Source organism: Colias eurytheme, chromosome 24 (assembly GCF_061535395.1).
Source record: "Colias eurytheme isolate Ceu_HAF_F1 chromosome 24, ilColEury1 Martin Lab GWU primary, whole genome shotgun sequence".
NCBI classification, from domain to species: Eukaryota; Metazoa; Arthropoda; class Insecta; order Lepidoptera; family Pieridae; genus Colias; species Colias eurytheme.
In genome coordinates this window covers 6,134,075-6,158,299 of record NC_143003.1, presented here as the reverse complement: position 1 = coordinate 6,158,299, position 24,225 = coordinate 6,134,075, and the positions used below count along the sequence as shown (strand labels likewise).

At 35.5% G+C, this 24,225-nt stretch overlaps 2 protein-coding genes across 3 annotated transcripts in view; one reads left to right on the top strand and one right to left on the bottom strand.

Moving 5' to 3' along the window:
* Kdm5 (Lysine demethylase 5) overlaps positions 1-17,965 on the top strand; it is a 32,359-nt gene extending 14,394 nt beyond the window's left edge. Inside the window, exons 17-30 of the mRNA XM_090115835.1 lie at positions 6,049-6,247; positions 6,616-6,731; positions 7,027-7,246; positions 7,491-7,705; positions 8,170-8,340; positions 8,954-9,153; positions 9,604-9,725; positions 10,131-10,285; positions 10,752-10,909; positions 11,074-11,191; positions 11,792-11,945; positions 12,390-12,557; positions 13,067-13,204; positions 13,420-17,965. Coding sequence (XP_089971961.1) covers positions 6,049-6,247; positions 6,616-6,731; positions 7,027-7,246; positions 7,491-7,705; positions 8,170-8,340; positions 8,954-9,153; positions 9,604-9,725; positions 10,131-10,285; positions 10,752-10,909; positions 11,074-11,191; positions 11,792-11,945; positions 12,390-12,557; positions 13,067-13,204; positions 13,420-13,583 — 2,298 coding nt within the window. The 3' untranslated portion in view covers positions 13,584-17,965. The remainder of the gene's footprint in view (positions 1-6,048; positions 6,248-6,615; positions 6,732-7,026; positions 7,247-7,490; positions 7,706-8,169; positions 8,341-8,953; positions 9,154-9,603; positions 9,726-10,130; positions 10,286-10,751; positions 10,910-11,073; positions 11,192-11,791; positions 11,946-12,389; positions 12,558-13,066; positions 13,205-13,419) is intronic.
* A 1,393-nt stretch (positions 17,966-19,358) lies between these two features.
* Positions 19,359-23,032, bottom strand: LOC149898004 (facilitated trehalose transporter Tret1-like). Of its 2 annotated transcripts, XM_090115766.1 has the most exons (4): positions 22,941-23,032; positions 22,584-22,719; positions 21,213-21,358; positions 19,359-20,942 (listed from the first exon to the last, which is right to left on the bottom strand). In XM_090115766.1, exons 1-4 carry the CDS (start codon positions 22,977-22,979, stop codon positions 19,764-19,766), a joined length of 1,500 nt encoding a protein of 499 aa, XP_089971892.1. In that variant the 5' UTR covers positions 22,980-23,032; the 3' UTR covers positions 19,359-19,763. The 2 variants fall into 2 exon arrangements, with proteins under 2 accessions (XP_089971892.1, XP_089971893.1); XM_090115767.1 differs by lacking the exon at positions 22,941-23,032 and having other exon boundaries at positions 22,588-22,677.
* Positions 23,033-24,225: the final 1,193 nt, after the last annotated feature.

The window sequence follows — 24,225 nt, the reverse complement described above, 5'->3', positions numbered from 1 at the left end:
TTTCATTGTGTCCGATAAAAACTCCGTACCTCTGTCAGTAGCAATTTCCTTCGGGATACCATACCTGAGAATCCAATTGTTAACAAAGTTCCTAGCTACTTCACTCGACCTTTTTGACGTTAATGGATAAGCCTCGATGTACTTACTCAACTCACATTGTATAGTTAAAATGTATACGTAATTATCGTAATCTCTATCTAACGGTCCTACAATATCTAAATATATTTTCTCCAACGCCGAACTTGCCGTTGAGCTTATCGTCATAGGCTCCTTAGTATAGTGTGAGGAATGTTTTTGTTTTTGACATTTATCACACCTTTTTATAAATTCTACAACATCAGCTTCTAATCTTGGCCAAAAATAATATTTCTTTATGTTATTTACCATTCGTCTTATGCCAGCATGTCCACTTGTAGGTAATATGTGAAAATCATTTAAAATTACACGCTGATCGTCTTTATTACTTATTCTCTTTGTTCCCCTTAAAATACATATACGTGGTCCGGACCAATTACTTATGTTATCTATCTCATTTATTAACTTTTCCACAAATATATTATTTTTCTCCGATTTGATGAAGTATACTTCTTTAATATTTATTTTCCTACAAAATATATCTAGCTCTCTCACAAATTCGCCTGGCGATAATTGCGATCGAGAAGCTAAATTAATAAAAATAGTATTCATTGAGGGTACATAACTCAAACATCCCTTCTCATACGTTATCTCTTTCATTTTACGATATCGATTTAATTCATAAGCGCTTATGAAACGTAACTCCGTGAAATATTTCGGTTTACTATGTATTTCTACAACTTTTGGTTGATCAGGCCAATCGTTCTTAGAAATAATAGCATCCCGTTGTTGTCTAGCCAACTGACCACGCGTCATTACATTCATCACCGTTTCATTCATCTCTTTCAATTCCTCGGAAGTTAAATGCAAACGTGAAAGTGCATCCGCGGCCGAATTATTCTTCCCTTTCAAATATTCAATTACAAAGTCGTACTCCTCTAACGTTAATCTAAATTTAATTAAACGACTAGATGGATCTCGCATTCCAAACAAATACATTAATGGCTTATGGTCAGTCTGAATTTTGAATGTCCTTCCATACAAATATGGACGAAAATGCTTTACAGCCCATACAATCGCAAGCAATTCCTTTTCAATAGTCGGATACCTTTTTTCTGCTTTATTTAGACTACGACTAGCATACGCTACAGGCCTACCGTCGCTATTACACAAAACTGCACCTACGCCGTATCCTGATGCATCTGTTTGTAGAATAAATTGATTAGACTCTGAAAAATCAGGATATTGTAATACAGGATGGGATATTAAATTTTGTTTCAATAATTCAAATGATTTTTGGCATTCTTTATCCCATTTGAAAGTTACATTTTTCCGACACAAACTATTTAACGCATACGCTTTTGTTGCAAAATTAGGAATAAATTTCCTGTAATAGTTCACAAAGGCAACGAATCTTTTGACTTCATCGACTTTAGTAGGAACCGGGTAGTTTTTAACAATCTCTATTTTATCCGAATCTGGTATAACACCCTCTGCTGATACAATATGACCCAAGTAAAGCAGTTCCTTCTGTAAGAAAATACACTTTTGCGGATTTAACTTTAGATTGACTTTTCGTAATCTTTCAAAAATAGACTGTAAATTTTTGATATGACTAGATAAGTCCCTACTAAAACAGACTAGATCGTCCTGGTACACTAAGCATTTTTCATATGTTAACCCTGTCATCGCCATAGTCATCATGCGCGAAAATGAACTAGGGCTGGTCTTTAAGCCCATAGGCATTCTAGTCATCTGAAACTGTCCCGAACAAAAAGCAGTATACTTGCGACTGTCTGGGTCCAAGCTCACATTATAATAGCCTTGATGTAAATCTAAATGAGAAAAATACATGCAACCGGATAAAGAATCTAAAATTTCCGTTATATTTGGAAGAGGAAATTTATCATCATGTATACTGTTATTTAGTTTTCTGTAATCTATAACCAAACGCCACTTTTTGTTTCCACTTTGGTCACATTTCTTTGGCACTAACAAAATTGGACTGGACCATTCACTTTGACATGGTTCAATAATATTTTCTTTTAACATTTGATCAATTTGGTTATTAATTTCATTTTTCAATGCATGAGGCAATCGATAAGGCTTTGAAAAAATTGGCTGAATATCTGGTTTTACTTTAATTGAGTGTTGATAAATATCAGTGGTTGATAATTTGTCTCCTTCCAAATAAAATATATCGGGATACTTAGCACATAAACTTTCTATATTAATTTTTTCTTCTTTATTTAAGTTACTTAAATTCAACTTTGAAAATAATGTTTTAACTCGCGATGCATTTTTCTCAATTTTATCAAAGCTACAAATATTATATTCCTTCAAATTTTGTATATCAAGTTTAATTTCAGACAAAGTTATATCTTTCGAGGTCGAATTCAAAATTCGGACTGGTATTTTACCATCAATTGGATGTACTATCATACTCGCAATAAATACGCCCTCACACAACTCTTTCGTACATACCAAACATTCCTCTGTTAAACTAGTATTAATAAAATGAATCGACTCTGACCTAGCAGGTAACGATAATAAATTACTACACGAGTCTAATAATTGCAAAGATATTTGTTTAGATTCACTAATCCATAGTGACAGATTATTATGTTTCATATCAATGACCGCTCCATACTTTCCTAAAAAGTCCTGCCCTAGAATACCGTGCGACTTACAAGGCAAGGTGTCAAATACATAAAACTTATGACTAATACACTGCCCGTGTATCGTCAACTGTAAACATACATATCCGATAGCCTGTACCTTTCCACCTATCCCATTTATTGTAATATTTTCTTTGTTAATTGGGATGTCAAAATCTAAAACATGTTTATATTTAATAGCCGAAATTGAGGCTCCCGTATCTATAAGCCAATTAAATACGTGACTGTTTTTATAAAATAACTCTATGTAATAACTACTATCGCTAGCTAAAATACTATATGTTATAGGCACGAAAAAACTCATTTTCAGTTTCTAAATTCTGAGTGGATGAACTCGATTGAGGCTGTGACTCGTCAGTCACTGCTGTACGAATCTGTCCTCTGAATGGTCTACGACCCCTAAAATAATTATTATTAAAAGTTCTACCTCGATATGACGCTCTGCCCCGGGGCGCTCCCCGTGGCTGCGATTGAGGCTGCTGGAACCATTGTCTGGTGCTGGTAGGCGGCTGTCGCCAGTTGTTGCCTCGCCAACGATTATTATTGTTGTACGCACCTCTTGGAGTGTTCTGATGAGAAGGCGGCCTGGAAGTGTTTTTAAAGAAACGATTATTATTATGTCTTAGTGTTAACACTTCAGCGGTTGAACTTGAGCCTGAAACGTCCTCGTCGATTGCGGCTTGAATCGCATCCTTCAAATATTCAAATCTCTGCGCCGTAATAATGGTGCCAATCCTACGGTTTCTCAATCCGTCACTAAATTGCCGAATTGCCTGTTTTTCATTTATTGATTTTAAAATATTAAACTTTTCCTCATTGCCTTCGGATTGAGAAATTGTAAGTTCAACGAATAATTCGGATAAAGTTTTTCCGAACGCATCAATAGACGCGTCATTTTGCTTACAATTTAAAAATTGTTTTTGCAAAGCACTCGTAGACTTTTTAGGTAAAAGAAGCATTTTCATATCATTTAAAAGATTTTGAACAGTATCGTACTTTGTTTGTAATTTTAGCCTAGCAGATTGCGACAAACGGCTTTTCAAAACAAAAGATATCAAATGCGACTGTGACTCATCATTTAGAACCGAACTATAGTATTCAATTCCATCGAAAAGTTGTCGTAAATTAGACAATTCATCATTCATTACTGGCAATAAGCTCAAAGCTACTTTTAGGTCAAATTTATCCATTGTTGAAAAACTCTTAAAATTCTCTGAAAATTTTAAACAATTCAGTAATTTCCGCAAATAATTTCTTCAAATCCTCACAATATTTTTTAAAAACAATAAGCTCATCCTCTCCTAAGCTTTGCTTATCCAAACTACCTATGTAGTTGTTATATTTTGTAATGACACATTTAGCTTCGCCTAGTTTTGTTTGTAATATTTTACCCTGTCGTCTAGAAGGTCCTATTTTAATTAAATATGTTCTAATAGCTAGCAAATCATCACATAATTTCTTTAAAAATATTGCCATAGAGTTTAACAGTACATAATATAATTAATGATAATAAAAATATATTAACATACCTGAATAGAATTGAAGACCTCGTTTCTCAGCATATTTTAACAATAACTGTAAAATTTATTATAAAATACAAGTAAGTATACACATTACACTATGTTAGAATAATATTTTTAACTACATTTGATTATAATTTTTGTCATCTTTTATATTTAGGTTACATGACATACATGACTTTTAATACCTATCTATTCGATAACATACACATTTTTTTTTTATATAGTAAATAATACTATACGCTTAGAGTCCACTAAATATAATGTTTATCAACTTTGCCGAATTTTCACGAAAACACTTACACGCTCACTTATTATTAAATATTTGTTTGCTTTTTTTTCACTTTTACATCACTACACTTCGTTCTCGTTCTCGCCGATTTTCAAGTCGGGGTACGCCTGGCGCCGTCGAAACGAAAAACGACGCTCCCTGCTGCTATTCGCAACCTCCTGTCGTATCCACCTTAAGTGGCATTTTCTGTATATTTTGAATACTCCATAAATAATACCCAAAGTCAAGCAGATTACTATTATATATAGCAATATATTTGATGTCTTCAAATAGTTTTCAAAATGGTCAACTGGCGCACTATTCGTGCCCCCTGCCGAATTTTGCGCTATAACTATGTAGTCTTCCTTGGACTGCTGCTTCCCCATTTTTTGAAGCTCACACTTGCGTTGCCTCCAAAAGATTTTAATATACTCATTTTTAATACTTTAATTTGCTCGGGCCGAGAACACACAGTACCATATATGTAAATCGGCGACGCGGCGGCCGGTGTCAAAATACACGCGCGCGTGCACCAACTTTAGGCAGGGTCGCCATGTAAGGTGGTGCCTCGGGAGAGGATTGAAACACTAGGACTGCCGAATGAATACTGTATATTTGATATAAAAGATGCCTTATTAAATAGATACAAAACTAGGTTACACGTGTTATATAGTTAATATTATTATAATTAGTACATAAAGCTACATTTAAGCACTAGGTACATCTCAACATATCACGTACATACCCATTTTTCACACGTTAATTCACACATGGATAAACACGCGTCCACGTGCATATTTATAATACTCAAACACACACTGTAACACGCACGTAAGCAAGCACACGCACTTGCACACACGCACGCAGATACACGGACGCATCCATTTACAGACATCTTCGAATAATGTAACAATTTATAACTTACTAGCTGCGCTTCGTGGTTTCACCCGTGTGGCTCCGCTCCTGTTGCTCTTAGCGTAATGATATATAGCCTATACTCTATAGCCTTCCTCGATAAATGGGCTATCTAACACAGTAAGAATTTTTCAAATTGGACCAGTAGTTCCTGAGATTAGCGTGTTTTTTTTTATTTTTTATTGGTCTACAAAACTGGTTACAAATGTTTGTGATTTAATCTATTAATTTGTGTGCTATCATGCAGTTGATTTATAACCTTCTGGATGTAGACACAGCATGCAAATTTACAAAGTTTAATTGGATACCTTACTCGACGGCGTCGTGCCGTATATCGTGCATGGCACATTACGTTACGATGTCGTGTTTTTTTACGATGCTCATCGTAGATTTCCACGACACGATGTCTTATCGTGAAACGACGCCGCATCGTTGTACGACGCGACGTCGTATCGTGTTTATGTGTGGGAGCCCTTATCTATGTATAACAATAATTATAATAACGTGTTCAAACAAACAAACAAATAAACTCTTCAGCTTTATAATATTAGTATAGATTATAAACTAATTAAGTAATGAATTAATACAGATGCACAAAACGGAGCTAGTCCGCGCGCTGGAAACGGCCATAGAGGACGCGGAAAAGTGCGCGTCAGTGATACAGCAGCTGGACCTGAACAAGATGCGCACGCGCACGAGACACCACGACCCCAAGTACAAGCTGACCATACACGAGCTGACGCTGTTCGCCGCTGAGATCGACGGGCTGGCCTGCGTGCTGCCTGAAGGTGGGTGTGGCAATATAGTAGATAACTAGAAATAAAAAAAATATTTAAATAAACAGTGTGAGTTGTGACACAAAAAAATTTCAGTAAGAAAACACCCAAATACTGAAACAAAAAAAAAACAGATGCAATCAAGAAGATAATATACAACGTACAAGATGCGCACGTGCACGCGCACGTTCCGCCGATCTTAATGATTAAATAAAGAATAAACCATAAAACATCTAAACAAAAATAAAAAACGCTAAGAAAAACCCCAAATCTAATTTTAATGGTTTCTCAATTAATTTTACCTGAAAAATGCATAGAATAGGGACATATTGTGGATCTGGCTTTTTTAACTTTATTTATTGATTTATTTGTATCTACAGGCTCAGCGGTGAAAGAAGTATTGCGACAAACTGCCGAGTTCGAGGATCGAGCCACGGAACTACTTAACGGTGATCTGGAGGAGTGTGATTCGTCATCAGTCAGGGAGTTGGAAGAGGTAATTATATAAATTTTGAAATTTACAGAACTTTTTTTATAAAAAATGATCATGAAAATTGTTTTTGAGCAAGCCGATACAAGCATTACATAAATTGGAACTTTTTATTACTTAGAATACATATAATAATATTTGATGCGTAATTTTCTTTAGAAATTAGGATAATCCTGTTCTGACAATCCGACTATTATCAGATATTGTTATGTATCAGAGAAATAAGCTTGTTAACATACTGATTTCACTCAAATTAATATTAAACAGTACATATTATGTTTAAAAAATATATATTTTTTAGGTGGTAGAACTGGGCTCTCGTCTATGCATAGTGCTTCCTCAATTACCTGCGCTGCAAGCGAGACTCCAACAAGAGAAATTCATTGTATCGGCGCGTGAACATCGTGACGATTGCGCATCACTAACGCCGGATCTTATCGATAAACTGCTGCAAGAGGCGGCTAGTGTTGTGCCGCATCGACGTGTCGAGGTGGAACGCGCTACGCTGTATAAGCTTAAATGTAAGTGGGAGTATTTGGTAAATTTGTTTTAGGAATGTATGATGCTATATTAGGTTCAATAGAGAGAAATTAATAGAAATCTGTATTGACGTTTACATAAATTTCATAAGAAATTCAGCAATTATAGTGGCAAATTATTTGTTTATCATCTTTCAAATAATTATTTTCAAATTACACAATTTGAATTAAGTAATTTGTCCTGAGAAGCAGGTTATAATACCTATTTATTTTATATTTGTCACAGTGCAAGTAGAAGACTGGGAGCGTCGCGCCAAAGCAGTCCTTATCGATACGACCCCGCCCAAAGGCAGAGAATCTATCGATGATTTCGACAAGACGCACACAACACTAGCGGAATTAGATGCTCTTTTGGCGGAGGGAGATGATATAGAGGCGGCGTTGCCATCGCAACACGCGCTCAAAACTGCCGCCACGCATGCTAAGGATTGGTTGTCTAAGGTAAAATGGGGGGAATAATGATAATAATTACATGATTATTGGCACTTGATGTTATTAAAGAAAGGTATATTAAAACCTACTTGCGCACGTATAATAAAAGAACATAATATTATAGGCACATAGATGCATTATTTGCGTAGAATGTAATTGAAAGAGAACATATTAATAAAAGGCAGAAAGCTCAGTGTGGCTACAGGATTTTTGTATGGATATAATAAGTTTTCAACATGGTGAATTATGGTAAACTTTTCTATGATAATCTTAATTATGTATGTTATTCCAAATAACAATTAATAACTATAGTTATTAAAATTCAGGATGTTTTTTTTTAAATTCCTTACTGTTGTCCTTATAGTATCGTCTTGGAAATTGAAATTTACCTCGAACCTTCAGTACTATACTATTCAACACTAATTAATTACCTACCAATTCACTTATATTTATAACTCAATATATCCCAACAGGTGGAAGAAATGCAATCAAAGGAATTATACCCATACATGCATAGTGTGGAAGCGTTAGTAAAACGCGCCATGCAGATACCAATATCGCTATACGAGAAAGATCAACTTGCGGCCGCTTTGCAGTCCGCTAAGGAGTGGAAACGTGGCGCTGCCGAGATGTTTATGAAAAAGGTATTTATTTAATTTTGTTCTAAAGTAAAAATATTAATTATCTTATTAATAAAAGGGCGCAGCGCTTTGGAATGTTGCAGCTTAGTTGATTGCAACTCTGTATAAAGGTATTTTTGTGTTAAAGGTATTTTTGACATATTTATGTTTCTGCGTATATAAGTTATGTATGCATTCAAATACCGAGCAGTTATAATTGATGAGAAAGTATAAATTAGAAATGGGATAAAAATAAATGTTATAAACTTTACAAATTGCTTCAAGTTGCTTCGTCTTCAATAATAAATAATGTTTCTTTTTTATTTATTATTAATTAATTTATTGTTTCTACATTTTTTCAGTACAATTGGTAGTTAACACTACTACCATTATAATGACTTGTTGAATAAAATCAAAATCGTGCATATTTTAAGCTATTACATAGCTTCTATCGCGGGCCTTGAGCGCGGGGACCGAATCCAGAAATTCCGTAACGAAAAAACCTCACGCTCCCCACGGGGACGGGCACGGAGGTGTGGCTTGAAGGCATAGCATGCAATAGCTTTACCGCGGCAGTCCCCGAGTGCCACACGTCTTTTATACTTTTAAAAACTATAATGTTCCAATATTCCCACAGAACTGGCCGTACACGCTCCTAGAAGCGTTATCACCGCGTACAGAAAACACGCCAACGAGCACGAGCCGCAAGCGAGCTCGTGACGCGTCAGAAGAGCCGCCATTGTTGAAACACTTTAGCGAAGACGCCACGCCCACTGAGATTGTTGCCGCTTTTAAACAGGCGGAGTTAAGAGAACTGGCTGCTATTAAGGAGCTGAGGTAAATAAAAATTTATTTCGCAAGAAAACAAATTTTCTTGTTTATCAGTGAATTGTATAGTCAGTGGCTTGGCCGACAGGAAACTAATATTCGGAAATAACGCCGCCATATTGTAAAATGTCATTCGATGACATATGATTGAAAGTGTTGTTTGATGTGGTTAAGAAGTTTTCTTATTTTCAATTTTAACAATTGTCCCGTTCATATAGCTTAGTACATATGTGTATTATTTAAAAGTAAATAAAGAACTAGTGAATTGTGTGCTTCATTTTAAAGTCTAAACTATAAAATGCAGGTCCATCTCTTGATGGTAACTATGAAGCAAAAAAGATTTTCCATAACGACCTTGCTAAGTTCCTAGAAAAAATTATACTTTTGCACTGGCAATATATTTTTCACACCCACAAAAAAGAAAATATCTTATTTATCACTAATTTATAACTATTACAGAGCCAAGAACATGCGCAAAGAAGTCCGTTCCCCACCAACCGCTGGCGTCACGTTCTGCTCGTGCCAAAAGCGGCAGTACGGACTGATGACGCAGTGCGAACTGTGCAAGGACTGGTTTCATGGTACGTGTGTGTGTGTGTGCTTTTTGTGAAGTACCCGCATTTTGTTGGATTTGGTTGATTGGTTGTTTTTAGTTTAACTATTTCAATGATTTTCTGTTTCAAGTTTGTTTAGATGAAATGTAATGGTGAAATTGGGCAAGTAATTTTAAATTGAATCACATTTCGTTTTAATAAGATTATCGTTTGTATTTTGGTCTATATTTATGTATAAAAAACTTGCAACAAATTCGATAATTTTCTGAGCAAAAGTGCTCTTTTTTCTAGATTTTGTGTTTGAATCTATTGCGTCTTTTTTAAAATACAATAATATGTATTGAATTATCGTCGAAACAACTCGGGCAAAGTTCTTATCTTTTGCATTTGTTTCCAATGTAACCCATATTAATATGTATTGTTGTTCTATAGCGTCGTGCATATCAACGTCACGCGATGATCGCGAGGAACGTGACGAATCACCGGAACGCATTGAATTACCATTCCCGTGCGCGGACGCAAAGTTCCTGTGCTCGGACTGTACGCGCACTAAACGTCCACGTTTACACCGTATATTGGCACTCCTGGTAAGTTTCTTTAAGACCATGAGAAGATCTATAATCCAAATGTATTATCTGGCTAAACTGATGGTTTTCAATTAATTCGGTCGTCTGTTACCCACTCGAGAAGGTTTGGAATCGAAATATTATATTATCACTAGCGGTCCGCCCCGGCTTCGCCCGTTGACCCTACTACATGTTTAAACTACGTGTGCGAATTTTATTATAATCGGTTTAGTGGTTTAGGAGTCCATTGAGGACAAACATTGTGACACGAGATTTATATATATTAAGATTGTTATTGGTAAGTTGTTCATGTAGAGTTTATGAACATAAATAAAGATAGATAAAACATAAGCTTTGTTTAGCAATAAGTTTTAACGGGAATTGGAATCAAACGTTTTAGTATCTTCCCTTTTAGTAACGATCTTCTCAGTATTTCAAATTTCTGGTTGATATTTTGTATCCATAATAACACAAAACTCGCAAACAGGTGTGGCTACAAAAGCTACCCGTGCGTCTCGCGGAGGGCGAAGCCCTACAGTGCGTCACAGAGCGTGCTATGGCCTGGCAGGACGCGGCTCGGGCTGTGCTAGCGAGCCCCCAGCTGGCGGCCTACAGGACGGATAGACGGGATGGGACTGCGCCACGGTAAGATTATATTTTGTTACCTATACATTACCTAGCATATTATATTTTATTAAATATACTAGAGGCCCGCCCCGGCTTCGCCCGTGGTACATATTTCGCAATAAATTACATTTACGTTTTTTATTATCAGTTTTCTGACTTAAATTCCCGTATTTCTATTGTAGATCATCAGCGAGCGTAGAGCACGCGTACAGTGCGTCGCCGCGCTCACCGAGCAATAGAGCCACGCCCTGCATTCTGCAGAAATTGGAAGACATCATGTTAGAGGGAGATTTACTGGAGGTATGTTGATGTTTCTCTATCTGTAATTTAAAAATTGGACTACATAATAGCATCTTTTATGTACCTATTTTTACTTATATTTCACTTCTGTCTTATCGGAGAAGTGCTTACCAACCTACAAATACATTTATTACTCCTTCGAGCCGGATTCAATTGTAATTTTGACTCTATACGACACTACTATAATAACAGGCTTAACAGCATTAATTGTGATCTCCATTTTCACATGGATCCATGTAAACCCAATACGAATTCTTCTCTATAGATACTGCTTTCCGACTCGGTGGTTAAAAAATGTTATGACGATTCAAAAGTGCTTTTATAAGAAGTCTAATTGAATAAATACAAGTTTGAGTTTGATTCCAGCCTATATATTTTAACATAAATATTATGTTGATTGTTGTATATAAAAATAAAAAAGACGTGTGGCACTCGGGGACTGCCGCGGTATAGCTATTGCCTTCAAGCCACACCTCCGCGCCCGTCGGAGTGAGGAGCGTGAGGTTTTTACGTTACGGAATTTCTGGATTCGGTCTCCGCCCTCAAGGCCCGCGATAGAAGCTATGCAATAGCTTAATAAAAATGTTTGTTTGTGTCCAGGTGCGGCTAGAAGAGCAGGCGCAGATCTGGAGCGCCGTTTCCGCAGTGCGGGGCGCGGAAGGGCGCCGTGGGGGGCGCGTGCTGGAGGCAGGGCGCCGAAAGAGGCCGCATCAGCCGAGACATCACCAGCAGCTCAAGCGGAGCCGCCCGCACGGTGAGGGGGGGGGGAGAAGGGGGAGGGTAGCAGGGGGGAGGGCCAGCTAGAAACGCGATAGGAGCTGATAGATGTTATGGTGTTAGGTGTAGGTGTTGGGGGGCACGGCTAAAGGGAAGGGGAGGGGGATGATATATTGCCCGGTATGCTGGTACCGGCTGGAATAACGACAGGATGATGATATCGTGTTAGGAGTAGCTATCATCCATCCAATCAAGCATCATGCAACGCAGGGCACAGTTGTGACGGAATGCGGAGAAATACTGTTTTATATATAGGTTTAGAACTGCAGAACCACTGCAAGATTTTGTTTCAACTCTGAAAACATTACATGCAGGCTGCATTCATAGAAGAAGAATTTGAGCCGAGTATCTTCATAAAGACAGGTGGGTACATGACGCATAAACAAGATAAATTTCTAATTTAAATCATTTCCACTCGCAGGCACGTCAACAACGAAGACGAACATAAAGCGCGGCTCCACAACAACAACCAACTATCTGAACAGGAAGCAGGCGCTATCTGCAGCATCAGGGCTGATGATGCGCAAGCATTACATGGCGCGTCAAGAGAGGAGGAAACGCGGCAAACATCCGCGGCATACGAGATTAGGTGAGTATTTTGTTCAGGACAAAACATTTAGTAGCCGTTTTGGAAATTAGAGTTTTGAGAATTTCAAGGGAACTCCTGTTTTTCTATGTCCGAAGGTGATAAGTCTGATTCCCAATGTAGAAGGGGAAAAAACGACGCGGTCTTGCAGGATATAAAAGGATGATTAACTACTTGTCCCTAAATTGATTCGTGCAACAGATGTATGCATAATGCATCTGTCCCTTACCCCACTAGGTGACAAGGGACTTCACTATATTACATACTAGCTGCTCCGCGTGGTTTCACCCCCGTGGCTTCACTCCTGTTAGTCGTAGAGTGATGATATATACCCTATAGCATTCCTCGATAAATGAGCTATCTAACACCGAAATAATTATTCAAATCGGACCAGTAGTTCCCGACATTAGCGCGTTCAAACAAACAAACTCTTCAGCTTTATAATATTGGTATAGATTATGTACATTAGGTCAGTTCAAAATTATTATTAATTCATTATTTATTTCAATCAGGACAAGCGCGCGGCGGATCAAGTGCGGGCAACAGCCGAGGTCGGGCGGAAACGGCGTCTCGACGCAGCAGCACGTCATCACCATCATCCGCTGATGATGATGAGGATTGCGCAGCCGCTGACTGTTTGAGACCTACTGGTATGTTATATTTTAATGAAGTTTTGATAGTTATTTATTTAAATGTTGTGTAAGACTGATTATTTTGTACACAAGTATAATGTTCATATAATATTGTATAGCTTTGACACAAGAAATATACCCTTCCAACCATACTGTAGCATTTACCATTAGGTTTGAAATCATTTTAACGTCGCGTCGCTGTGTATTATAATCATAATTTTTTTTTGCTACAGGGAAAGTGGACTGGGTTCAATGTGACGGCGGTTGTGACCAATGGTTCCACATGCACTGCGTGGGGCTCAGCCGGGGTGCGTTACGTGAAGACGACGACTACGTGTGCGGCTCTTGTGCGCAGCGCAGAGGCGACCGTTCCGACCGGCAGCCGGAGCGGCACTGAGCGCGCGCGGTCACCCCCCCACTCTTATATACCGTGTTGACGTTCTAGAATGGAACGCATGCGTGATGACGTCATCTCGCCGATTTGAAAACGTTCTAGAACATTCGGTGCGACGCACGCATAATTATATGATCTTGATCTCAGTGAGCGCCACTGAATGTGTTAACATCGAGTATACATTTATATATGACCTATTATGAAATCTTAAGACCTGCGCATGCGCAGTTACACCTCTTATATGGATATAATGTTCCACAAATATTGACAAACATCTGGATTCTACTAAAATCCGGATTCAATCAATTTGATGTTCTACAACTATGTCACCTTTACTTAATTAAAATTAATATGGAACCCACATAAATGTTTATATAAACAATACAGGGATCCGAATTACAAGTATTTTTAATACTTTTAATACTGGTAATATCTTAATAGATGTCGCTAATAAGCAAGCGAACAAAGACCAACGCATTTTCTACTAGAATTTTTGACATTTTCTAGAACGTTCATTGATAAATTACTTAAAATTATCACTAAAAATTGTGTCTACGCACACAATAATTTACACGGCCTAGATTCACAGCTCTATACAATTAATTTCAAATTGTAATGCAAAATTTGTTTTATAAAACTAAAAAAAAGCGTCTTGAATGGCTGAATCACTAGGCTAATGATAAACATCTGAATTAAATATAAAACTTATTATTCTACATCGATATTATGTATCATAATATATTGTGAGTTCAATGTACAATGTGTTTACATTAATTATTGAAAGTTTAGATAGAGACATACATCTATTTTTCTAATCGCATCTTTGATAGAGCTATCTCTTTCTATCGCCTCCGAATATCATAAACTAAAGCGAGATACACAGCGTCAGTATTTTGACAAAATAGTGTTGTCTCGCTCTAGTGTATGGAGTTTTTGGGTGTTGGAAAGAGATAGCCTTATATGCGATGTCAGAATAGCTTGGCTGTCTACTCTCAAGGTAGAAAACAGGAATATGTGTAAGGACTTAACACTGTGATTATAAATTCTAACGAACACATAAATGCATCACAACTTAAAAAAAAAATATTATAAATTAATTTTTTGTGTGTTCGATAGAGTTCACACGACATGTGTAAAGATAATAATAATAAATGTATTTTTAAATATATTTTTTAATTTAAGTACGCGTTAGTGTTGATCATGAACAAATAAACGAATTGATTCTGCTTTTTATATAATTAAATTCGTTTTTCATTTTACGATGTAGCATTCGCTTGGATGCGAGCACAAATTTACGTGTCGTTTATTAGTTTTGTATCAAGTATGTTTAATGCTTATTTTTTAAACGGATTACAGTTTTTAATGCCCATCTAACGTTTTTATTTTTCTCACAAAACATTTATCGATAAAACACCTTGTATTTATTGGTTGATGGATAGAGGACCAAAGTCAAGAGATTAAGTTATGGAGTCGTTAAAAGCTGATTTCTGTCGTAAATACATAATTTCGACTTCCATTCAAAATATATATTTATTTTGCTACAAATTCGTACCTGGAGAGAAAATTCCAGAATATTTATATATAACAACGTTCAAAACCCGCAGTCATCAATTTCTCATCAAACTTTTAATATTTATCACTTCAAAGTATATCGCAAATGTCACAGCCAATCCAAACCATTATATTGTTATTTATTGTAATGAACTTGTTTTTTTTTACATATATTATCATCATTTTTTGTTAAAAGAACCCACTTTGCAAACGTTATTTAACATTAACTTATTAAGCTTCGAATCAATAAACAAATATAATTGTATAACCATCTCATTCGCACTTATATTAATTTCATATACGAGTGAGTGAGATAGAATACGAATGTTTAATAAGCGAGATAGCATGATCTCGATTATGTTTTTTAACATTCTAATATCTATTGATTTGTGGCATATGAATTATTTTTCAACATAAAACTGGGATATAAAAATATATTAAAATTATTTATTCGCGACCAAACCCTCCTTTTTTATTTATTACGCATGCATATTTGATGTCAGTAGAACAATTTTACAGAAATGATCATAAATAGATGTTTTTTGATAGTAAATAAAGTAATCAAATAAATTAATCAATTTTTATCTATATTGGTGTTTAGTCGTTGAAGCTTTTATTCGTTACATTGATGTTAGTAGCCGTGTCCCATAGAGAGATTCAATAGACAAATCTTGAACTCTATGCTCTATGAAATAAAGTCTTTTTGTCTCAAAAATATGTGATTTTTAATCTTTGTGTCTGACTAAGGGTGGGTTTGGAATAATGGAGATTTTCTAATTAGGTCTTTTACCACGCAAAAGCGACACTTTCGTTAAATAAATTAATAAAAAATTAAAATATTGCGTATACGTACAGTCTGAACTCACCCTTCTATCATCGTTTTTGAGATGAATCCAAGCGTTTTCAAATATTGCGTGGAATAATGAACTTTATTGTCAAGTGATAAAGTTCGGTATTGGCTTTAGCGGACGTGATTTATTGATAAAATTGTAAAAATTCGTCCAAAGGTTTAGGATTAAAGACATTGGACTTGGGTGGTGGTCGGAGCCAAATAATTGAGTGTTCAAAATTTTGTAAAAAAACAAAAATAACGACTTGAAAACGCTTTTAGTAAAACCTTATGAAGTTAAAAAAATTGTAAATATTTTTCAAATGTTAGATGCAAATTTTTTATGTGTATTTTAGAATTGGACTTGTGAATTTGAGTGTGTGATCATTGTCTGATATGCCGATATACATCTTCATAGGAAATCTTCATCAGTGATATGTGGATAATTATTATTATTTTGTTATGGAGTGTACGCCGAGACTATGTCATATTGTTAAATGTAAAAACGATGAAATTGTCCGATATTTAAATCGTATCTTGATGTATTATTTGTAAGGCTTTTTAGATTTATTTTAATAGGCCCAATTTTTCAATCCTTGGTTAAAACTTATCCGTCCAATAAAGTATTACACGATAATATTAAAATGTCACCATTAAACTGTCAAATCCGGACAATTAAAATGAATTTTTTTCGTCCTACTAACATGAAATCCCTCCTCTCATTAACTAGTACTCGATAGTTTATGTTATCTCTAAATTTATTATTTCTAACAAAATAAAACTGTGAATATTTATCAAGCGTCCAACAATGGTAGATTTTAGTTTTTATGTTGTACTTTGTACATAATTAGTTTACTGTTCGTCCTTTATAACAATTAAATTAACTTGGTGTTTATATTTTATAACAATTAAATTTCTATATATTGTGTGTGTCATTTTTTCCGTTGTAGATATCTGCGCTTGACTGATACATTTGAGTTTCTTATAAATCTATGAGATGTAAAACTATCCACAACGTGACATTGGCAAAATTGTGGCAACGCAGCACTGCCATTTATAAAATAAATTGAATTGAATGCATTTTTGAAATGTTAGTTTAATACGTTATCCGAAGAATAAGTTTTAACCAACGATTGAAAAATCAGCCCTTAAATGCTTCATATGAATTAAGCTGTGACTTTAAATTATTTTTCTAGCCCGTTAACGTTTTGGACTGTGACTAGATTATCTTTCACAATTTAGGTTTCGGTTGTTTTTAAATATCCGTGTTGTTGCCATGGTTCGTGAAATTGGGCAATTTGTTTTACCTGAGTTTTACGAATGTGTGAGAGGACAAAGTTTGATACAATTTCAAAATGTGGCATATCATAAAGGAAAACAGGATTCGATGTTATTGGTCTAACGGATATGGTGATCAAACTGGGCCTTATTCTACTTCGTATTGATAATGCTTTTCTCTAAAGCATAGCGTAAAGTTGCGTTGTATTTTCAGACATTATTGTTGACTGACTGTGGATGATTGTGCTAAATGCATACTTATGTATTGCGTTCAATGTTTATTTTTATTGTTTCCAATTCTGCGTTTTAACATCGATTGCGTAATCGCATCGCAGATATTTTTATTCATTTCACAAATTGTTTAGACGTATTTATAATATAATATGTAATAATTTTTATAAATTGTACACTTGTAGTTTTGTTCCTAATTTATATATAAATAAATATCAAGCGAATGTGAACTTTATGCTATGCACGTTATTAACAAATTGTAAAAGTTTCTGATCTGATGTTAAACTTTATATTAGGGTGCGAATGGCGTTGTACAGAACTACAGTAGTTAAGTGTCGTGTGTGCAACTATACGGGGAGGGGCGTGTAACATATGTCTATAAGTGATTTAGTAAATGGTAAGATGTTAGATGTGATTATAATAGGCCCATTCGCCGAGTATGGTTGGACACGGCGACGGTTATTGTGTACCAAATAATATAGAAAATTATTAAATATTTGTGTGTTTTATTGTTTCCCTATGTTGTTTTTGAGTTGAAGCGACAATAAAAGGCAGGCTTAACGATAAACTCATTTATTGTACATATTTACACTTATAATTACTAATTCTAATACCTAACTCAAGTGAATTAAAAGTTCTAGAAGCAGCAAAAGTTAAACTTTTCAAACTATTTGTGATCACAGAACTGAGAACTTAAATACTCTGAGGGCCGATTTTTCAATGCTTGGATAAAACCACAAAACTTATCCGTCCAATAAAGTATTACACGATAATATTAAAATGTCACGTAAACTGTCAAATACGGGCAATTAGAAGTTTTTAAAATGGTATGGTCCGGGAGCCAGGAGCAGATTTTATGACCAAGTTCCTCTCAAGCGGTAATTAGTAAAATGCATCAAAGTATAGTATTATGAAGCCTCGTGAACGTCAGCTGGAGCTCGGTTGGGGGGAAGAGCGGTTGTAGCCTCCCGTATCAGCTGACGGTTTTTCCACCAAGATACAGCCAGCTGACATATATATTTATCCACAGTTACATATAAGCTATCATCTGGTAAATTTTTGTTTGAGAGGAAATAACGGAAAATAAATTTTTCTTTAAATTTAACTTTCATTTCGAGGCACCAGCTGACGTATAATACACCATGTTGTAACCAGCTGACTATTTTTTTTCGTTGAGATATTGGGTTAGCTACAATTTGACAAATTTTTAGCTGAGAGGAAATGAATGAATGAATGTATTTTTTTTCCTATGTGCGTGGGAGGCTACAACCGCTCACCACCCCAACCGAGCGCCAGCTGACGTTCATGAGGCTTTATAATACTATACTCTCATGCGTCTGACGAATTATCTCTTGAGAGGAAATAGTTAACCAAATTTGCACTTGGCTCCCTAACCAGTAGTTTTATACATTTTTCGACGAAGAAGTTTTAACCAAGGATTGAAAAACCAGCCCTAAAATAATTAGACACTGTATTGACTGATTAACTGCATTGAATCTTCATTGAATATTTAAATTATTAATATTTTAAAGAATAGAAAAAAATAGATCGAATAATAGATAATAAATAGATAATGGGGGTCTTCAAGCGTAGAGTGAACAGGTACCTTCTAGGGAAGCGCGTTCCATCTTAGACCACATCTCAGGCGTAAACATAACATCAGGCAAGATTGTGGTCAAGCGCTTCCCTATTACCAATAAATATATAAGATCATGAGGCGGGGTTCGAACGCACCGCACAACGCACGCCTAGCCTGTTGACCTCCCGTGACTGCTATACTCAATACTCGTTCACATCATTTTCTTCAAAAACCTTTGATAGTAGCACCTATTGCTATGACTAATTCCGCATTCAATCTAATAATATTATAAATGCGAAAGTAGGTAACTCTGTCTGTCTGTCTGTTACGCTTTCCCGCTTAAACCTCTCAAACCGATTTTGATGAAATTTGGCACAGAAAATCTTTAGACCCTGAGAAAGAACATGGCTACCTTTTATTGCGAAAAAATACCACGCGGGCGGAAACTAGTTCCATATAAATGAAGATTGAATTCATGTTTTATATGAACATTGTTGGGGTTTTCGCAGTTACAAATTTAAAAATTTGCCCACTCGTTATCTCTATTTTAAATTACATACAAATCTATTAGGTTCCTTCTTATTGATTTAATTTCTTCCTTTTCTTACTTTATCTTTCACAAATCCCTCACAGTATTTAGCAAATTCATGCTTAATAATCAAGGAATTGATGTTTCATGACGTCAATTTTTTGTTATTTATATAAAAACTTCAACTTATATTGTAAGAGTACTGCTACACCTTCGCTCCGACACTCTTCGTTTGTAAATTTCTACTGGATTGCTTTGGAGTGACAGTCTTGCTTCAATCTCCTCAAGTTTCAAAGGTTTTCCACGTAATTCGTCTTCAATTTCCTGTAACGTTTTTCCCTTTGTCTCAGGCAGTAGCACCCATATCACTATAAGGTTCAGACTCATGATTATAGCATACAAGAAATAAGTGCCGTGTAAACCCACTGTGTCCATTAATCCAGGGAAAGTTTTCAGCACAAGGAATGTAAAGATCCCACCAAACGTCAAACTTATTGTTCCACATACGCTTCTGTATTCTAAAGGAAATATTTCCCCAGCTATTATACTTGGTAGGGGAACTGTGCCAGTCGCTACACTAAAGTACTGCAAATTAACCAAGAGAGCTGGTAACCAAATTGCGTCGTAGCTCCATCCTTTCAATCTACACAAAACATACACAGCGATCGCGATATGACTCGCAATGCACAAACCGAATGTACTGAACATCATAGTCCGTCTTTTAACATTGTTTATCACATATACGGCGATAAGGTTGCAAATTATTCTTTGCGTATCCAAAAATAACATCCAAAAAGCGACATCCGCTTTCGGGCCCATCAAATTGCTAATTATAACAGTAGCAAACGCGGCCATCGTGGTCCCACCAGAGAATTGCTGGATCACATTAGCATGGAACATTAAAATAGTGGGTTTATAGAATTCCTTCTTTCGTATCGTTTCAGATAGACTCTTGAATTTGTTTTTGGTTTGTACTGCCCCCGTTCGAAATTTATCGAATGAAATTCTGGCTCTGATCATAGCGTTGAGTTCATCGTCTTCTCCGTCTCCTCTGAGCCAGTGGAAGACATCACGGCATTCATCAAAGCGACCTTGAGTTAGCAGCCAGCTGGGTGACTCGGGGGTATACATGATCAATATCAGGCTAATGTATTGAAGGAGTACGCATACGAGAGCTGTTTGCTGCCAGCTCAATACCGAGCCAACAAGGTGAACGAAGAAAATTCCAAAGGCTTGTGAGAAGGACACTGTTGTGAGAAATGCACCTCGATTCTTTGGGCTGGTGTACTCTCCAATGAGCGCGGATCGGAGAATTGTTAGAATCCCCACTGACACTCCTTGTAAGAATCTGGCTATTATTATTTCCTGAAATTAAAACTACTTTTAGTTACGATTATAATTTAACTATGGTACGACAAAACTAATTACCCAAGATTTTTTAACAGATTCGTGCACGCTATGTCAATTGCCCGACTAGTGCAAATGAGCGAGCGAGATGTAAGAGCTGTTTCATTAATGAGGATGAAAGAGCAGGACATAAACGGCCATTGCCGTTTTAGTGTAGAATCTGTCTATCTCTTTTTGTTACCTCATTGAGTTTAATAATTCACTTGATATATATTTATTTAATCTTACAGCAACACTCGTCGCCATGATGATAAGAAACCAGCCAACCAGCGAGGGGACAGTCAATATGATGTGTGTGGCCCTTCGTCCCAGCTTGTCCATAAGTGGTGGGGTCACAATGAACCCTAGGAGCATAGACAACGGTAGCATGCCAGCTGAAAAATGAAAAGATCATTTCAAACCTTTTTGAAACCAAATTGTAAATTGTTTCGGTGGATTTTTTTTTGTAATAAACGTTGAAAAATTATTTGAGTGTTTTATTTTCATCCCTATTTGTAGATTTAATAGCTACTTAAGCAGATTCTAGATTTTTGATATAATTATTCAGTTGAAACTTTGAAGTTAAAGCCGTCTTAAATTGATGACTATAATTTTGTAGTAATCTAAACCCTAACATTTTGAAAGGAAAATATTTTATGCTTGCGTGGGCGTTCCCGTCCGATTAGGGCCCTTCTGGCCTCCTCCACTCAAGCGACAGCCCAAGCCGAGGTTCGAGATCCCCGTCAAGGGGGGACGCCCTTGTGCATGTCGCTACCAGGGTGAACCTTCAGTTCACCCCCGCGTCCGCGTTAAAATGTAGAAGCCCTTCTGGCTAACATTGAGAGACACCACACAAAAAAAAAAAATTGCGTGGACAATGCTCCAAAAATAATGAATCGATTTAAATAATTCTTTTACAACTAGAAATCTACATCTTTTGTTCTGTCAACCTATTTAACAATCTGTTAGAGGCTATTTAGTTATGTATTTATAAGATTAATTTCTTGTATTGCTAGTTAGATATAAACGCACTTATAATAATAATACTGTACTTGTATGAAGACTACGTCAAAATCACGTAATAGCACAATACACAACAAATAAGATCTTATCTTTTACGCATGTAACAATCTGATGAAATGCGATTTTTAGTTCAAAATATTAAAATATTATGTAAATATAAGTAATATCATTGAAAATATTCGTATTAAATCTTTGCGAAAAAATAAATATCTCGATTGAATCAAAGAAAATTGTTAGTTATGTAGAGACTTTGACTGCTAAGTTCAAAGTCGCTTATTATTTTTGAGTTTTATATCCTCAAGTCTATGTTTATTTTTAATACAATAATTAATGAAAGCAGATAAGCATGATATGGTAAAGAGGTGTAAATATAAATATAAAAAAAATGTTTACATAGGGTACCTAGATAGTGTGCCGTTAGGTATTTAAGATATTGAGTGAGAGTACCTACGATAAGAATTTGTGTATTTTTGATAGTGAGGATGACTTCGACGAATTTCGGATGAGTTTTCTTCTCTTTCGAATGAATTTACCCCAAATGAAGTTTACTTTTTACTAAAAATAGATATATATATATATAAATAAAATCAAACCTACCAACCCATGATTCCTTTAGTTCACTTAATGGTATGGGAGATTCTTCTGATTTTAGCGCGGGAAGCAGTACAGCGGGGTAGCCGAATGACGCTCCCTGTCCTATGATGTTGAAACACACTGCTGTTGTTACAAAGCACTGAAATATACACAATTTAGATTTAATATTAAAAGGTTTTAGTACTTAATTCACATATATAACCTCAGTTTATATATGTATTCTAAACTTAATAGAATTGAATAGAATAAAATGATGGTAAATTCAAGTTCTTTCTTTAACTATTTATTTCAAAAATATCAATATTTGTCTAAAAATAAAACAATAAATATAAAATCCTAGATTTCTATGTAAGTACTTACTTGTTTTAAAAATGGCGATCTCGATTTTTTATTAGGCATTTCAACGCTCACACTACCTACTGAGATTGACTAAAGTTATGGTAATAATATAAATGATAAATGATTACATTTGAGTGGACTCTCAAACAAAATAAAAGTAGGTACCTACGTGAAGATAATATTGACGTTTATCTAAAATCTTAAGATATTGAATTATCGTAGAAATAGACTGCATATATTTATCGTGTAAGATACAGTAGATATTTATGCAGGTTATTGTTTTATATTGATGATAATAGTGTTCTTTCTAATTTAATAGTTAGGTACGTAGGTACCTACGTCTTTAGAGAGTGTACAAGCAGATACTGCACCGGTAAAATATATTATTCGAATGATCCTTTTATTACGCTAGCGAAACCAAGGGCGAAAAGCTAGTAGTATAATATCATAATATGATATAGCCAATATTAGATATTCTATAACCAATAGAAGCAGACCATCGATGAAAATGATGCAGAAATCTCTACATAGCATAAAACAATTTATTCGCTTTCCTCTGTCTGTGTGTCTGTATAGCTGCAGACCATCAATGAAAATGATGGAGAAATCACTACATATAGAATAAAACAACGTCGCTTTCTTCTGCACGCTTAGATCTTTAAAATTACGAAACAGATTTTGATGGGGTTTTTGTAATAGATAAGAGTTCTCTATAGGAAGGTTTTTTCAGTATAATTTGATAAGCTTTAGACCAACTCTCGCTCTAGTGGGATATAATATTACATTACCTAAAAGTTGTAACTAGTGAGTAGTTTTACACATAAATAAATATGTACTGTAAAGTTTAAAATCTAACACGGTACCTATACGCAACCATTTTTTACGTATTTTTGCTTTATCAGTTTTTCTTTTGTTTACTTCCTTCTTCAAGTCAATTTTATCTCAGATAAATATAAATTACATAATGTAAAGCATGTATTTTGCGTAAGAAAGTACCTATTATACATACGACGTAATAAAACACAAATTTCGACTTATTTTATATAAAATATTTATTAATATTTTGCAAAGGTTCCGGGTAAAAAGGACTTGATAGATGTTATTTTGCAAATAGATTTAAAAATATTGAATTTAGACCTGTTTCGTTATAAAGATTTTCGTAGTCAGTAATCGCGCATTTTAATCACGAAAACTGCAATTGGATAATATGGTTATATTTCTACAGTTCTACATTAAAGTAACGTATATCAAAAATAGTTTGGAAAATCCAAAAGTGCACGCCTCATAATTTTTTTTTAATAATTAT

Excerpts from the sequence above, each read along its gene's own strand:
- LOC149898004 (XM_090115766.1), bottom strand. The coding sequence starts at position 22,979 with ATGCCTAATAAAAAATCGAGATCGCCATTTTTAAAACAA. Across the intron at positions 21,359-22,583 it reads ACTAAAGGAATCATGGGTTG|CTGGCATGCTACCGTTGTCT; the intron begins GTAGGTTTGATT and ends TTCATTTTTCAG. Across the intron at positions 20,943-21,212 it reads TCATGGCGACGAGTGTTGCT|GAAATAATAATAGCCAGATT; the intron begins GTAAGATTAAAT and ends TTTTAATTTCAG.